General features: G+C 48.9%; 5 protein-coding genes across 5 annotated transcripts; 3 read left to right on the top strand and 2 right to left on the bottom strand.

The window, feature by feature from the left end:
• Positions 1 to 575: 575 nt before the first annotated feature.
• On the top strand, positions 576 to 4036 carry EI90DRAFT_3118809 (anaphase-promoting complex, cyclosome, subunit 4-domain-containing protein; the record flags this gene model as incomplete). Its single annotated transcript, XM_039063142.1, has 13 exons — positions 576 to 831; positions 888 to 1090; positions 1142 to 1212; positions 1264 to 1916; positions 1970 to 2076; positions 2130 to 2251; positions 2317 to 2471; positions 2533 to 2843; positions 2902 to 3171; positions 3227 to 3287; positions 3410 to 3571; positions 3648 to 3778; positions 3854 to 4036. The coding sequence occupies 13 exons, from the start codon at positions 576 to 578 to the stop codon at positions 4034 to 4036; spliced, it is 2685 nt and encodes an 894-aa protein (XP_038919838.1).
• Positions 4037 to 5178: 1142 nt separating this feature from the next.
• On the top strand, positions 5179 to 5451 carry EI90DRAFT_2887469 (uncharacterized protein; the record flags this gene model as incomplete). Its single annotated transcript, XM_039053972.1, has 2 exons — positions 5179 to 5260; positions 5366 to 5451. Coding segments are annotated over 2 exons (168 nt in total), but the record flags the coding sequence as incomplete, so codon positions are not given.
• A 2544-nt stretch (positions 5452 to 7995) lies between these two features.
• EI90DRAFT_3118807 (uncharacterized protein) lies at positions 7996 to 8929 on the bottom strand (the record flags this gene model as incomplete). Its single annotated transcript, XM_039063141.1, has 2 exons — positions 7996 to 8130; positions 8264 to 8929. The coding sequence occupies 2 exons, from the start codon at positions 8927 to 8929 to the stop codon at positions 7996 to 7998; spliced, it is 801 nt and encodes a 266-aa protein (XP_038919836.1).
• A 2708-nt stretch (positions 8930 to 11637) lies between these two features.
• Positions 11638 to 12626, bottom strand: EI90DRAFT_3042700 (uncharacterized protein). The gene is made up of 3 exons (XM_039059205.1): positions 12323 to 12626; positions 12106 to 12262; positions 11638 to 12038 (listed from the first exon to the last, which is right to left on the bottom strand). The coding sequence occupies exons 2-3, from the start codon at positions 12254 to 12256 to the stop codon at positions 11749 to 11751; spliced, it is 441 nt and encodes a 146-aa protein (XP_038919835.1). The 5' UTR covers positions 12257 to 12262; positions 12323 to 12626; the 3' UTR covers positions 11638 to 11748.
• A 1447-nt stretch (positions 12627 to 14073) lies between these two features.
• EI90DRAFT_3287000 (uncharacterized protein) lies at positions 14074 to 15186 on the top strand (the record flags this gene model as incomplete). Its single annotated transcript, XM_039067036.1, has 4 exons — positions 14074 to 14462; positions 14511 to 14829; positions 14888 to 15105; positions 15138 to 15186. The coding sequence occupies 4 exons, from the start codon at positions 14074 to 14076 to the stop codon at positions 15184 to 15186; spliced, it is 975 nt and encodes a 324-aa protein (XP_038919834.1).
• Between the last annotated feature and the right edge of the window lie 1463 nt (positions 15187 to 16649).

Here is a 16649-nt window from a genome sequence, read left to right as displayed (position 1 = left end):
TGGGCTGCTCCTCGCCACTTCAATTCCTGCCTAGGCGCTCAATTGGAACGTACAATATTTGTACGAAAACCATAACCGTCAATTAGGTCAGGGACGATCAAACTTCGAAGTCCGGTGGAAAGCCTCACGTTTCGACTGAGAGTTTGGGGCGAACTTAAAACCAGATAGTGTGCACTTCTGGGACGAGACAGAAGAGATCGAGCATGGTCTCAATATAATGATTGCGATTACAGTGAGACGCGACGATATCCTTTACGCGGCATGATCTTTTTTAGTGGTTCGAATAAAGCCGCGACAGGTTGCTGCACAGTACCGAGGAAAGGTTGTGAGCTAGAACACAAGCCAGTTGGCAGAGGTGACCGAATTCATCTAGGACGAGATTACTTAAGTACTGGTTTGGCACGCCTCAGGGGAAAAAACGAGTGATTTTCCGCACTGTCAAGCAGCGCGATGAGAACGAAAATTATGTAAAGCACACGTGTTCATGCCAATTAAATTGAGTAGCTGCCTGAGCGCCTGCGCATTGCCATCTAAAGGAAAAGAGCGTTAGCGTGTTCAACCCGTATGTGCCCATGATGGCACATCTGGGAGATCGGTCTATTCTTGATGATCCCACACAGTTCCCTGAATCTTGGTCCTTCACTTCGCAAAGCAGCAAACTCTACCCCACCGCTTGGTGCCCGAAACTCGATGTTTTCGTTTTAGTCACCCGTATCGCAGAGAGGAACCATCTGGTTTTGAGGTCTTTCCGGGAGACTTCCGTGTGGGACCATGAGTTTGACGCCTCTACTCCACATCCTGAAATCTCTTGCGTCCGCTGGAGTCCAGACTGTATGGCCGCAGCAGTTGTGTGTCGGAGAAAGATTACTGACAACATTTCGAGGCAGCCCTTGCTATTGTTGTGGCACATGGAGGGGCCAGGATCACTTTCCACTCATTGCATGATGGGGCCCTGTTGAAGTCGATTCCATTGGCTGTTCCCGAAAAGAACGTTGAGGAAGAGAGACTAGTTTCTAATTTATGGTGGGTGGAAACCAAGATCCCCAAAGCACCCACGGCTTTTAAAGATGTGTTTAATCGAACGGAAATTGTGAGCATCTTTTTTCGATGTTTAGAATTGTCAGTGGTGATAATTTCGCAGCCCGGAACAGCTCATTCAGTGCTGAGACTGTTGCCTCGCATTGAGCATGTGCTTCCAGATTTAAGTGCTTTGTGAGTATATCGGGAAGCTTGTGGTGCAATGGTCATTCAGATGATCACCAGAAAGGCCGGGGTTGGCTTCCAAAGACCGCCAATGCAGGCAGCAACGAGAGTTGTTCCTCCCGAAAAGGATCCCTTGATGATACCCTCGTCTTCATCCGATCTATTTGGCGCGTCAATTGCGAAGGCGATCAATGCTGCTGACTTGGCTCTCAATTTGCTAGGCCACACTGGACGACGGGAAGACTACACATTTTGGTTTCAAGAAGTGGACCGAAGCCTACTAATTGTAGGGGATACATGGGGCTATCTGCATTTCTTCTTAGACGGGTTCTACCCGTTGGGCTATATCCACCTTGGTACTCAATGTTCCCCGGTCTCAGTATATGCGCCTCCCCTCCTGCCATTCAATGTCGTCACGGAACCTGCGCCAGATCTGCACCTTTTTGCCATTGCAACTCTGGAAACCTCCGGTGGTCTGGGGACCCTAACGAACTCTCGGGCCGCCTCGCTTAAACTACCTTTGCTGCATCAGCAAATTACGCGGGACGTGGTCAGAGCCTCTACAACTATCAAGGAATTACTTGTGTTTGCAGCTTCTGTGCTTCACGAAATGGAAGAAGCCTGGATGGGAACTGAGTCTAGAGAGGGCGCACGTGGGTTAGGGGCAAAATGGCTGAGGCATTTAGAGAATATTCTGGCTGCTCATGGCGACGGTGAGCTCACATACCTGATTGCTCTGCATTTCATCCCCAACTTTCACCGCCAGCGACGTCTGGGGATGCTCTCTTGGATCTCACGGTGCTCTTGCTAACCGGAAAAGGGCCTCCATCTATACGCGAGTTCTTTTCCAGTGGAGGGCGGCTGTCCGAGCGTGTAAAGCATCTCGTGCTCTCACGCCGGTTATCGTTCATTCATTATTTGCACAGGCTTTATCTCATTGGGAGACGACGATGGGTAGGACGCTTAAGACTCTTCAAGAATTTGCCGAAAGGAAGCTTGTCCCGACACTCGAAAGACTCGTCGTTGTGCTGGAACAAGTCCAAGGATGGTCGCTTTGGCAAGTTGCACCCATCATTCCTTGCTTCCAATTTATTGATTGGTCGGGATGAGCAGGACTCAAAAATATAAGTTGTTCCATCTCCGCGAAGCTGACATCGTGCAAGCCGTTAAGCAAGTATTAAAAGCCATTGAGTTTTCTGAATGGCTCTCTAAAGAGGCTGAGAATGAGCTTCATCGATATTTTGAATTTGCGAAATGGTTCAAGAGCGGTAAGCTTGAGCTCTCCACATTTCTATGCTACGCCGCTTGGAAGTACTAAATGCATTTCAGAGAGTATAAGAGCAAATGATGGGAGTGGAAACGAGCTGCGCGCCATTTCGTTTGACCCCCTTGAAGCCCTGGAATACCTAGAAAATGGGCTGACATCCAGCACACTTGATCGTTGGTTCACTGGCCCAATCCCTCCCGTATCGCCCTCAGACGTCATTGCTCAACCATTCGACAGTGTCAAAACCGTGATCGCGACTGCACGTTCCTTTCTGAACAAGAAGTCCGCTGATGCCCAATCCCCGCGTGCAAGCAAGGCAAGCTCGCCTGAGCCTAGCAGCAGAGAGGCGAGCGGTTCGCTCGATGTATCTGTGGTGCGCATTCCCCTACTCCGTCATTCAGGCTAGATCCACCCATCATACACTCACGAAGACCGAGAATGACCTTGATCAAGCTGAAGCGGAGCGGACAGCAGTTCTTGCTGCAATGACCGATAGGAATTTAGTATCCTTACTGGAGGATATTATTGAGAAATGTCAGGGAATCCTCATTACCGCGAGCGGTGCCGTCGTGCGAAGTGCCGAGGTCAATACTGATCCCCTGCTTGAGGGACGGAATGCATCAGAATCACGGATCCGATTCCGAAACACTGGTAATGATGGGCGATCGATAATTACGCATAAGGAGCGTATCATTGAAACGGTAAAAAGTTTGAGGGTCATTCAAGCGGCACCGCCCAAGACTGATTCATTATTAGGCAGAGGGTGTCGAGCGATACATTGCTTTACGACATAAACAAGAGGATGGTATACACGTAGGTGAGTACGTAAAACTTGCCTAATCGGCGTGTTACAGTTTCATTTTGTGTGAGCCCCGCTCTTGAAGGCTGTTCACTCATTTTTTCGTGCCTCGGACAATAACATATATCATTTTTCGTTAGTATATTTGCTGAAAACCACGCACCCTAATTGGGATCTCGACCAGACTCCATCAGCGGTGATCGCTCATGTTATGCAGTGCCGCACAAGAGACATACACTTCGAGCTGCTTGACTATGATTTTTTTGACGATTTCTCGATGGTGATGCTCTTACGTGCTCAGGGTAGGCCAACTCTCATATTTAACATGTTTCCTTCGAAGCTGCTGATGAACGTAATGAATTGGATGTGATTGCTAAGGCGCGGCGTACCTGACTCACTTTGACCATACCCCAGCCAAAATCCCATATCAACCAATCGAAGGGATGCTCCCGGCGACACATCGGGAGACTTGGGTGCTTCAGCTCTCAGAGGCAGTGCAGAATGGACAAGTACGTCAAAAGCTCGTCCATAGCCCGTTCAACGGCTCCTCCATTGGCGAACCTTTGTCCTGATGATCCCCCTAGATTCCAGCGCATGATGTTCCCCGTGGCAGGACTCGAAGGTTAGAGATGTGTTCGGAAGGAAGTGGGTACCTTGCTGTCAATGGGGCGCAACGGCGACAGGTCGCTTGCATACTTGACGAGCGTGGCCATGGGCAAGTTTTTGATATGATGCTGGAGGACCAAGAAGAGGAAATTGAAACATAAGCGATAAGCTGTGCGGCCGGGTGCGGACCTAGTTTCATGCATCAGAGAGCCATCCGCTGAAGGGGTGGAAGAAAAATATCACGCTTGTTTCCGGGGTGAGCGGTTTTTTACACAAACTCCCCCGAGATTGTTTTGTGAAACGGATCGAAGGTTCTGAATTCGTGCTGGTAAGGAGAGAATGAGTACTCGATTGGAAGGAGCAGTTGTAGTATTGAGATGGGCCCCCTCCCCGTACTGGATGATATGATTTTGATGGACTTGTAGGGTCCCAAGGTACGTACGTACATATCGAAAGTCAATCACATCAATGCCACTGCACTAAGGATGAATTCGAATGCCGGGGAGGGTCAGGCAATTGCAACGGGTCATTACGTCTCCTAGCTCATAGTGCATCCAACACTCGATCTTCTCGCACCTATCGATATTGCACCCAGCACCGAATGATTCGTCTCAATGTATCGTGTTATCTTAGGTGACTGCGAGTGGGGCAGGCCACCGACTGCGAGCCTATCTCAATGCGCCCGTGGCTGTGCACTCCAAGCAGTTTCCTCGAATGTTTTTTTTTGGATTTTTGGGTGTTGCTTGAAATGTTTTGAACATGTCCAGAGATTGCTGTTTTCTCAATTGAGCGGTTTCTCCTTGCTCCCTTTGACTTTTTTTTAAGTGGGACTTTAGCCCCGAGATCGATATCGCGACAACCGCGACAGGAGAGTTTCGACGTCTTCTGTAATTATTTTAAGTCTCCAGGAATCAATCGTTGTATCGTTTGTTCGTTCGTTTTTTTTTCCTCCACATGCACACACAAGGTGATGATGGCCTTTCAACGGACTCTCATTCCGTGAAGCAATTCAAATCAAAGTTGCCTTTCTTGGTCATTGTATCCAACCCACACACATCTCAAAAACTTCCAACGCTTAGCTTCCATTTCTCCATCTCTCCCCTTGCAACCCCTTCTTGGCTTGCGATCTTGCCTCGACGTGTCCCCAAGGAACGTCCGAGTTAGTCTTTTACTCATGCCTAAACCTCCGGCATCCCAACCCCGTCAAACCTCGATCCCATCTGACCTCGACGTTGAGTCATTACACCTTTCGGAATCGCTGTCTCACGATGAGCAACCACCGTCGCCAAAGACTGCTGCACTAATGCGCAGAAGAAAGAATGCAGATGCACAAGCCGCATTTAGGGCTAGACGTACTCAATACATAGCGAACCTCGAGGAAACCGGTAAGCGACGCCCCTCCCCTTCCCCCTCTCCCTTCTGATGGACTTTCCATCTTGTCGAACATGCGCACTGAATGAATCGCAACGCGTTTTTTTTTTCCTACGTAGTTACAAGCCTCGAGGGTGCAGTGCGCCGATTACAAGACGCTCTACGGGACTCGCGTGATGAGATCAGAGAGCTCAAGGAGGAGAACAAGCGGCTAGCCTCCCTCGAAAGCAGTGGTGGGGTCGACTCCCGACGGTGGAACCGTTCTCCAGGCGCTACCCTCGGCGAGAATCTGCAACCTCCTTATCCTCACAGCGGCCTAACCACCTCTCCTTCACTTCGAAACTCGCCCAGTCAGAGCGCGGACTTTGCAGTTGCATACGCAAATCGCTCTTCTCGCTCACCCAATCCCAACGAACAGCAACAACCTGCTTCGTACTTCTCCGCATCATCACCGTATGACACATCCAATGTTTCCGGTGATCAACCACCCATCTTTCCGTCGGATCCATACCCCGCACCTCTCAATCTTGTCACAAACACCGACTTTCTCACTTCAGGCCCACATAGCCGTCACGTATCCCTTGATGGAGGCACACCGTTCGGTTTTCGACCTTCACCAGCGTCTAGCTCAGACTCCTCAGCGACAGGAACTCCGTTTCAGCACGATATCGATGCTGCCTCAGATCATTCATCGATACCTGATACCGCTACGGCTCATGGCCAAACCCCGCTTGGTATGGAAATAGGTTTCAGTGACTTGAGCTTGTTCAACAATCCTATCGGATCGCTCCCGATGGAGTATGGGGCTGGTGTACAACACCAACCATCTGGACAAGGGACTTCCCCCTGGGACACGGCCTTCTACTCGGATTCCACCTTTGCGCAGAATAACAGCCGCAATCAGCAAACGGAGACAGAACTAGGCCGTTCAGACACTGTCAAAGCATCCAATTATTCTACCATCAATCGTAAGATATCCAAAGGTTCGCAAAAGCATCGCCGAGCGTATTCTAGTACGGCAGACTTGCAAGAAATGCCTACGGAACCTCAAGCGTTTATCGATGAAAAGACAACGAGCGCTAATCCATATGATTTCGAGCGCTTTGATAATAGGCCAGGATCCTCCGCCTCCTCTGGGTATTCAGTAGGTGGGGACCTCGGACACGGCTTCCCAGACCAATCCACATCACAACAGCCGAGCGCTTTTGCTCCATCTCAGTTGAGCAGAGTCAAATCCGCTCGGAGACACTCGTTCCCTGTCAGCGCTGCCTCACCTGACGCTTATGGGACTGAATCATCAGAAGATCTCGAAATGGACTACGAGCAGGCAGAGTCGCAGTATCCTGTACCTGGCTTGTCTTCTGGGCGTGCAAATTTCCCTACGTCGTCATCGGGCATCGCTGCGGCTGCGGCTGCGGCTGCAGCGGCTGCTTCCAAAGATCCTTCCTTACCTCCGATGTCGAATACGCTCGCTGTGATCAAAGCTCAGGCTTTTGGTACCGTACGCAAGTCACGCGTGCGAGCAAGAAGGGCGGGTGCGGACAGCGCTGCGAGAGTTGCTATGGAGGCGCTCCAGGCTAGAGGGTTAGGAATGGGCTTGGATATTGAGTTGGATTCTGCAACGACAGGAGGAGGGGAGACGAGTGTTAGTGGAAGACGTCAAAGAAACAGGAAGGAGGAATCCCCCAAATATCGTGATAGGTGATATATTGAGGTGAACCGTGATGGACAACATATTTCTCACTTTTCTTGTACTATTCTCTCTCTGTCTCTCTGTGTTCCTTCACAACTTATTTCTTTTCCTGTATTGCTGAACTTGCTGAACATGCCCATTGGAGCTACGATCAAGATACGGACCTTGGGGACGATCAGCTTATTACTCTTGTTCACAGCACTATTCTCTCCCCCCCCCAATATGATAGACATTGGCTACTAAGTACTATCCTTAATAACATCACAGTCCGTTTCTTCCTTTTCTTTTGGACTTGTTTCTTTCCCCGAGTAAAACATCTCTGTCTCTCTCTCTGTCTGTCCCAAGCTCCATATCCCCCAAGTCTTCGCTAAATTGCGAGTCATAATGTCTGCTTGTTTATTCCGAACGAACGAACGGGCCCCCACCACGTCCAGCTCCCGCGCAAAGTCTTTCCAATAATGTCAATATTAAACTTTTTGTGGCGTTATGTCAAAGGGTGAATCCGGAGATGTTGTGATACATATATATATCCTTCGATGAGGGTAAAAACAGCAGCCCGATATATAAATATATAAATATATATTTACCACCCTGTTTCAGTTGTTTGCGTTCAGGGACTAGTGTTACATACCTGATACCAGCACCTAGTGTCCTAGGGACCTTCGAATATTGTTTGTTTGTTCGTAAATTCCAGGGCTTGGCGTATATACTAATAATATAGATAGAGCTGCATGATGGTACATGTACATATCGTTTTTGTATTTTCGGAGGGGGTATGTAGGCGATGCATGAGTGGAAATGGCAGGGGGGGGAAATGGCATTCTATAAATTGTTATGGATGAATGGAAATTACAAAAAATTACATGGGTTGGAACACTGGATTTTTATACAATCTTGATTAACGCGCGCAAAAGGGTGAGGGGGTGGCAGGGGGAGGTCAAGATAAATTCGACGACTACTAGTCCCACTAGAATAGAAGGAAAAAGGGGGGGGGAAGAGAACCATATTAAAATTCGTTTGGTAATAGCAATATATTCTGTCAAAGGGGAAGAAAATTCATTGACTACTCACCACTAATTGTTCGGGTTCTTTGGTAGGTGAAGGTATCAACTTTGATTTATTTTGAGCGGCTAGTTTGGCGGCTAGTTGACCACTCTTTGGGTTCGACACAGTGACGCCTCGTTGTTCATTCTATATTGTAAAATAAACAAACCAAAATGTAAATGTATATATATATGTGTGTGTATAAGACTGGCTGGGTCGGGTAGAAGTCGAATATACGGGTAATATGGTATGTTAATGTAGTGATATAGTGATTGCTTACCGCTTTGGCTCGTGCTTCTGCTGCTTCAGCGGCGGCCTTCCGAGGATCTTGTTGCTTTTGTGGTGAACCACTACCTCCACCACCACCACCTCCGCCGAGCGCCGTCACGGCTGTAGATAGCTTCCGACCTAGTAGTGATGATTGTTGTGGTGGCGGGAGTGGAGGTGTGGGCTTTGACGGTTGTGGAGTTGATGCAGCCACAGTCTGACTAGTGTGAGCGTGCTGCCTCGTCGATGTGCTTCTTTGTGGAGGAGTTGATTGGTTTAGATTTGGAAGACGTACGGTCTGCGTACGTGCGGGAGTAGGAGTGGGAGTGGGTTGTTGAGTGTGTGGCGGTGGGGCTGGGGCTGAGGGTTGCTGCCTGGCTGATGCGCTTCTCTGAGGAGTCGGAGTTGACTGGTTCGGACTCGCGATACGCACAGACTGCATACGTGAAGGGGTGGTGGGTTGTTGAGTAGCATTCGTCGTCGTCGTCGTCTTCGGTTTAGACGACGCGAGTGTCTGCGTCTGCTGCGCACTCAGCCGCCGTGGAGGTGCGGATGATGATTGCCGTGATGGTTTTTTCCCAGACTTTACGGGAGTACCATCAGGATAACGTTGAGAGGGACCACCTATGGCAGAGTGGTCTCCACCGTGATTTGATGATGTTGAACATATTACACCCATCGAAGAGAGCGCGGCGCGGGGAGTTCCGATTTGGGTGTTTGTGGTTGATACTGAGTTGACGGAAGATACCGAAATCGGACAAGTACGGTCCGGGATGCTTTTTTGACTTCGTTCTTTGAAGGCTTTTGACGTTCTCGTTAAAAGCGCCCAATGATGTGCAGTTGTTTTCCTGGGCGTCAATGAAATCGTGGGCATGCTATAATGTAGTTTCTCTCTATTCATGGTCGATCATGATTACGAATCCGCCAGAGCCAAGGTATATCACACACTCGCGAACCCGCGCGATGCTGTTGTCATGATTATCCGGCGTTTCCCAGTGAGAAGAATCTACTTCACCATCCTCCCCGCCATGGAAGTTATCCAAGACCTCTTTTGACTTTTGCTATTGAGCTGCTATCGTTCGGATCTTGTAGAGCATGGGTGACAGGAGTACTTGGTGCGAGATTCTCGATGGCATGGTGGTTCTTCTCACTCCTATTATGTATTACCCACGCCGCCGGGAGGACTTGAGCGCTCTCCTGCTGATATGTACATAATCGCCGGGGCCGGGGGGACAGAACCTTATAGCATATGGTGTTTAGCTTTCAATCTCAGATCTATCTTTGTATCCACCAATCTCGATAGAGGCTGTTGATCCGCCTGCAAACAAGGATTCCCGCGGAGATCGGAATCCCCTCAAAAATGGCTGCCAGTCGCAGTCGACGACTCCGGATATATCCGGTCTCCACTTTGACCATATGCACAAGTCTTGGCGCGGTGCCGCATTTCCGTGGTTGTGGAGATATATGTAGAAGATTACCATCACGCGGGTGCCGAAGTCCTCCTTCGACCTTCCCCTTGGCAAATCCATTAATGTGCAATCACCTGATGCTGTGCCATGTGGGGGGGGGGCCCGTTACATACATATTAACTAAGTATCCATTCCATTCCATGCGTGCAATGAAGCCACCTCCATATCCATATGGTTTCAGACCATGTGAGCAGAGATCATCCATCCATCCATGCTCGCGCAGTTTAATTCCCCCCTCGGCGTTTTTCCCGCTTACGGCCAGTTGCGGAGATGCAGTGTACGGACTAATTATACTTACCGTGCCAAGCATAAGATCCAAAAAAAAGAAAAGTGGAATAAACATAACCATGCGGAAGTCATGCACGCTCAGGGGATTCTAGCTCTCAATTACTTACAGCGGATCTGCACCAGCATCATGATAGCCCCCATCTCGCGGATGAGGTCCATCACAACGTCCAACGTCAGTGAAATGGGGTTACCTAGATCACTTTGGTGGTCCTAAACTCAGTACTTGCATTAACCGCGCTCAAGGTAGCATGAGGTCCTTTGGTGAGGCACGTTAAATCTTGGGATCATACTCAACCACGGCTATCGGAAAGAAGGATGAAAACCCGACGTCCCCGATCGCTCTTGTGCAAGTGGTTACACAGGTAGGGGAAGTTCGCCACTGACTAATGTTAGAGAGCTCGTCGTGCACGAACATCGTACTAGGCTGCCGGTCTAGCACAACTCACTCACTGGTTTAAATTTCCCGTGCTATCGATCGACGACTCCAGGCCAGGATACGAATGGTAGGCGTTTTACAAAACTCGCGATCGAGCGAGTTTTGGTGACCAGTACCACCAAGTAGGCAAGACTCCAGCCTAGGCTATGACTTCGTATTTCCCGCTTACGGTTCCTCTTCCCTCAATCTGTATCCGCCCCATGTCTTCGTATGCTGCTCAGTCGCACAATATCCGACCCCCCTCTTCTTCAACCCCTGCGCAGCCCCGTTCAAATTCAAAAGCTACATATGTCTTTTGGACTCGGTCTTTTTCTCTGTATTCCGCTTGGAAGTTGAGCAATCGCTTCAGGTTAACATGAATGGCCACGGTACGACTTTACCGAAATTCTTGACGTCTTCCACCTCATTACCAACCAATTCCCCAATCGCTGCTCTGTTCTGAAAGATTGTGCAGGAATGAATGAATGTCGGTTGCATGGACTCCATTGCCATCGTTGTAATGTGAGTTTAGCATATAATTCGAATTAGGCTCCCTAGCCAGTATCGTTCGAGAACCATTTCTACGGCGATTGCACTGAACTACTATCGTTTAACATTGCAATATCAGTGATCACCACTACTTATGTGGGACATATTACTTACATCACGCCCTGACGATGTGTAACTATCATCGTTCCCTGGTCCCTGCCTCTTCTTCATCGCCAATGGCAGGAACAATGTATATACTCCCCCCAACACCTTGTGACTCCATCATGTGTGCCATTTGTGGAGAAGACTCAATGTGCCCGCACGCTGTCAATCTACAATGATTATAACGTCTCCCTTTTGCAAGGCGACTATCCAGTCCATGCCCGAAGGGGTGGTATCAATTTCCAAGATCCCTAGGTTTTTTTTTTGCTATTCTGATCCTCATTTGCTATCTCTATTGTTAATGTTCCCCTCGCGGGGGTTGGAACTCACTCATTCCATCACATGGGGAACGAGCCAGATAATTGCGCGTCCAGTGTGGTGGACCGAGCCTGCGGATATGGACGTTGCTGGTGACTTCTACCATGTGTGCGTAAAATACCACATCGGAAACCTTGCACCCATCCACAGCGAGTAGCCGCGTCAGGCGGCGCCCATCACTTATGTTACATATACATGGATGTGACAAATTTGTTAGAACGATATTTCTATTTCAGGCGCTTTGGTGTATGCAAGTGATTGATCATTTCAAGGGTGTTTTACAACAATTTTTGGCTAACACAACCAAGCCTTGTCAGGCAGCTAGATGAAGATTTCTGATTTCTTCTGCATTGGTCCCTAGGTCTCTCCGCACAAGTACGAATCGCACCAGTACATATCGTAGTAAATAATGCTGTTGGTACTTTTACACCTCGCAAAATGCACTGTGGAGGTACCCGGATAAGTTGGGTAACACTTTCCGGTGTCGTTCCAGGTGGACCACCTGTCAAGCGTAGGGTGTACCGTAACGAGAAGCCCGCAAAGTGTAACGTTTACTATTGAGCCGAGCTGGACGGCCACCCCTTCGAGGCCGGCGGTATCCCGCCTAACTTGGGGGGGTCTCAAGGCGAATGCCTGACGGCAACCATCTGCCAGTGTTAGGAAAACCATTGGTTAAACAGGAGAAATTTTCATCTCTGCATGACTTCGACCCACCTTGTCCCGATGGGAGCAAAACCGTCCAAAGTTGGGTCGTGCCGGATCCTGGCGCGAGGTCGTAGTCGTCACCAGTCACAATGCCAAGGTGGAAACTAGCCGCGACGATCGGAAGTAGAGTGATTGCAACCAAGGCATTCCAGAATCGCATTGTGGCCTGCCAGTAGGTAATGTTGGTGAGTAGCTATGTAGGCCACATAAATCAAAGACTTCTAACCTCGGTTTTGAGCGGAGTGCCTAGAAAACTGAGGAGAAAGAGGGGGGGGGGGGGGACCATCCTTAAGGTTCCTTATAGTATCTTATCGCGTAGTGGATCGGATGAAAATCTCGGTTAGCGCCAAAGTAAAGCCATGTGGGTACTAGTTCCCTGTGTGATGATGAGGATTAATACCGTGGCCTCGGCTAGTTCCATATGTAGCACCAGTTTTTGGTTTGTCGCTGCACTAAAAGATGTTCTTCACAACAACAGCACCCCTAGGCAGGTGGCCAGCCTCTATACAACATCCCTTGTATGATAAGAAACCTATGTTTGTTGACGTTTATTAATAATTTCCTATTTTGCATAATCTGCGGGTGATAGAATTTACATCAGGCCACTTGTCGGCCAAACCGAGCTTTCCATCAAATTGGTAATGTCTTGGTCGGATTATCATGGTGCCGTTTCGGCGACATACCCTGTATGCGGCGCAATTAATCCCACATCTCTGACTTGACACCGCCTCTCTGCGCGATGATCATTAATCTGTAACATCGCGCGGCCGTACTATCTCCGCTGCAGCAGTCTGGGCACGTCCCAACATTCAACTTCACTAGAACAGTGAAGTTGGTCTATCATAGTAAATGATAGAGGAATGGATCTATGGGCGGCTATGTAGAAGCCTTCGACACAGAAATGATGGAGCTGAGGGCAGCGGCGGAAGAGACATGTCGCTTCATCGAAAACAACCCAAGCACCCACAAGCTGTCAAACATAGTATTCTCCTCAGACAATACAAGTGCAATCGGTCGCATCTTCCAAGGGAAACTCGGAAAAGCCCAGGAACACACCCGGATCTTTAGGAAGATAGTGTGCAAGCTCCTGGACGGCGAAGACGACTTCAAGATCGCGATAAGTTGGTGCCCAGGCCACTGCGGCATCAAGGGTAACGAGCGCGCAGACGAGCTGGCCAAAGAGGGAGCTCGCCTCAGCCCGGACAGACCCCGCTATCACTCATTATCCTATGTAGAAAGCTTGCATAAGCAGGACATGGAAGAAGAGTGGAAGGAACGTTGGGCAAGCATGCCCATCCCGATCCGATCAGGATTTCACACAGCAAACCAGATCCCCCATCGACTAAACCCACCACCAGGTTCAAATCGCTGGACCGGAAAACCTTCAGTAGGCTGGTCCAGTTCCGCACCGGCCACGTGCGCCTGGGCGAACACTACCACCGGTTCGGTATCCACACAAAGAGTGGAGCAGCTATCCAGACGAGAGAGCACATCCTCCAGGTATGCCCACAGTTTAAGAAACATAGACACATACTGGGCTGTGGTCGTCAGAGCAGGTTTTCGGCCCTTATGGGGAAGCCCAAAGGCATTCTTAGACTGGCAGAATTTATAAAGAAGTCGTGGGCCATAGACAAGAAGGGCGGACAGAGAGCGACGCAAAGCGGGGGAACAGGAGACAGGAGTACCCAACCAGTAACCCCCCCGTAGAGAAAGAGGGGTGACATGTACCTTACCACACCCCCACGCATACCCAGACATGACTTAGACCAACTCAGTAAACCTAGTAACGCCCCATAGTGGAACGGACAATAGGTCACATGTCCTTGCACGTGCACTGGACTTTTTCTCGAATATCTTTTGTTTATTTGCTCTATTTGCCTCCGTATTTTGAAATGTTATCCATAATTGTCCTTGTTTACATTGTGTACATTGCCGCTATAACCCCAAAAATCCAGCTCAGCTCGTTCTCCACATCTTATGTCTGAAAAATTCTGTCACCGCTGCCGGAAAACCAAAGGTCTTGACCAGTTCCGACCTACCCGTCAAGGAGTATCCTCTGCCTGTGCCTCATGTCTTGATGCCCGACAGCATAGGGAGCGGGCAGAAGCACAGGACAGAATTTTGAATACTGTCAAAACTCTGCCTACACTTGAGGACTTTTATGCCAAACTAGAAGCCGCCAAAGAAGAGGAATATCTCTCACACACAATCCTTTTTCAGGGTGCTCATTTTGTCCGGATCACCTCATTAGGCAATGAAAACATTGTGGATGCGGGCCCTGAGAATGATGCAGGGAACGAAGCCTATAGGACAAAAGCCGACATAATAAGTAGGCAATGTGAGGATATACTTGGCTATAGATGGAGGTGTGTGAGGATTTTGGTAATAACACAAAGGGGCTGAGTGTTCTTTAGGTACCATGATATGATACAGCGGGTGGGAGTCAGGGGGGAGCTTCCTGCTTTCTTCTTCCGATACCGATGCGCCCAAGATCAGCAAATGCAGGAAAAGGCTCGGAAGACTACTGATGTATCCAAGCAACGAGACCGCCGAGCCATGGCCTTTTTCAACTGTGAAAGCCATCTACATGTCACCCTCCAAATAATTCACAGCACATTCACTGCCAAAATTGACCTGAAACACACTGATGACCACATACCCTATCGTGCTACACAACTTCCACCGGAAGCCTTGGAAATGATTGCCACCAATAAGGAGAAACTGCTGAAAGATGTAAGGAATGTGCACGATTGTACCGAGAATACATAGAACACTCATCTATATTTGCTAGGTCTGGCAAGATGTTCGGAATAAATTTCCTAATGCATCATTCAGCCGGGATGCAGTATACCACTACCATCGTTCCCTTAAAATGAAAGACTGGAAACTTGACCCTGACCCAGTCACATCCGCCAACATTCTTCTGAGAAGAGCAAGTGAAATTGGTGCCTGGGATGGCCTGCATCATCAGCTACAAGTTATCGACCTGGGTAAAAATGAGGACTATGAGTATATTGGGATATCAATCCCTACCGTACTAGAATTGTGGGGAGGTCGGATCAAGGAACTGATAATGGATTCAGCCTGTAAGCATACATTATATCCACTCTTTCGGACCCACCTGTTAACCTGGCTTGCCCAAAGGGAAATGTGTGACTGGCAACTGGGAATTATTTGTCTTACTGGGAGAAGTGCGAGGCTCGGGGCTGCCTCTTGGCTGGTGTTTTATGAGAGCGAAGTCTAAAAATCCAAAAAAAGGTGGCAAGGAACTCGTGCTTACAACATGGCTATGTCACTTCCGTGATAAGTGGGAAATAACAGCAAAGGTCACCCACTCGGTGTCAGGGTTCAGCACCCTGCCCTAGGGTGCCCCAGACTCCCCAACCAATCCCTTCCTTCCATTCCTTCATTGTTGCCTTGTTGTTGCCTTTCTGTGTTGTGTATCTGCGCACATGGGATAGCGTGGGAACTTTCTGAGCAAGCAGCTCGCCCAGAATGTTCCCACGGGTCACAGCCACAGTTCTGGGCGAGCAACTCGCCCAGAACGTTCCCACGCTTACTGGGCACTGCCACCTGGATGTTCCCTCCGGGTCACACTACACAACTCTAGGAGCTGTATAGTTGTGGGCATGTGACCCATTCCTTTATATAGCAACCATGTGGGGAGATGAGACCTTTACCCTTCTTCTCATCTCATGCCCCGCATAGGCAAGTGTATATATTATCTTTCCTTTTACTATACATCTCATGCCCCGCATAGTGTGAGGACAGGTTAGATGGGGGCTGAGGTCAGGGAGCCTCCGAGTCCGAGGCCGGGCCCTGACACTCGGACAAAGACCGGAGTGAAATCAATGCCTTCACTCATGTCTTCCCAGATGCAAAATATCAACTATGCTTCTGGCATGTCCTAAGGGCAGTCAAACAACGTCTCTCAATCCTTCGTTGTCAACCTGCTCCATATGATCCAACACAGGCTGTAGCTGAATTCCCATTTATAAGTCCAATATTCGTGCCTCTCAACCAACGGGATCAGCTCCCAGCACATATTGTATGTCTAGAATACCATATTCCGGTGCTAGCTGACATAGGAATATTGTCAGAGGCATGAAGCCGACATAAAAATTGTCCGCTCATTCATACCTCGTATTTCCTTTAAACTCCGAGGCCAGTCCATCGGCATCGGAGCACTGTTACCAACAAAACCACTTGATGGCACCATATGCGAAGGGGATGTGGAAGGAGTTTCTGACAGTGAGGCCGACAACAATGATGATGTTGATGATGGTAACGGCGATGGCAAGGGTGGTATATCCTCACCCGGTGATGTCCGGAACTTGGTAACAAAGGCTCTCAATGAGATGCACGCATGTAAGGGATTAACCTTACTTCACTATAATTCCGATTATAGTGATATCATTATGTTGCATCGCTATAATTCCCATTATAGTGATGCTATTATTTCTTTATTTATTTGCGCCGAGATATGTAAATTACATATATATACCTCAGAGTAGTTGTAAAGGCCTGGTAGCCTTTTACCTCTACCCTGTTGA

The sequence above is a fragment of the Cantharellus anzutake genome, assembly GCF_015039405.1.
Source record: "Cantharellus anzutake strain C23 chromosome Unknown EI90scaffold_9, whole genome shotgun sequence".
NCBI lineage: Eukaryota > Fungi > Basidiomycota > Agaricomycetes > Cantharellales > Hydnaceae > Cantharellus > Cantharellus anzutake.
The sequence above is the reverse complement of the archived record's forward strand: the minus strand, read 5'-3'. Positions and strand labels throughout refer to the sequence as shown.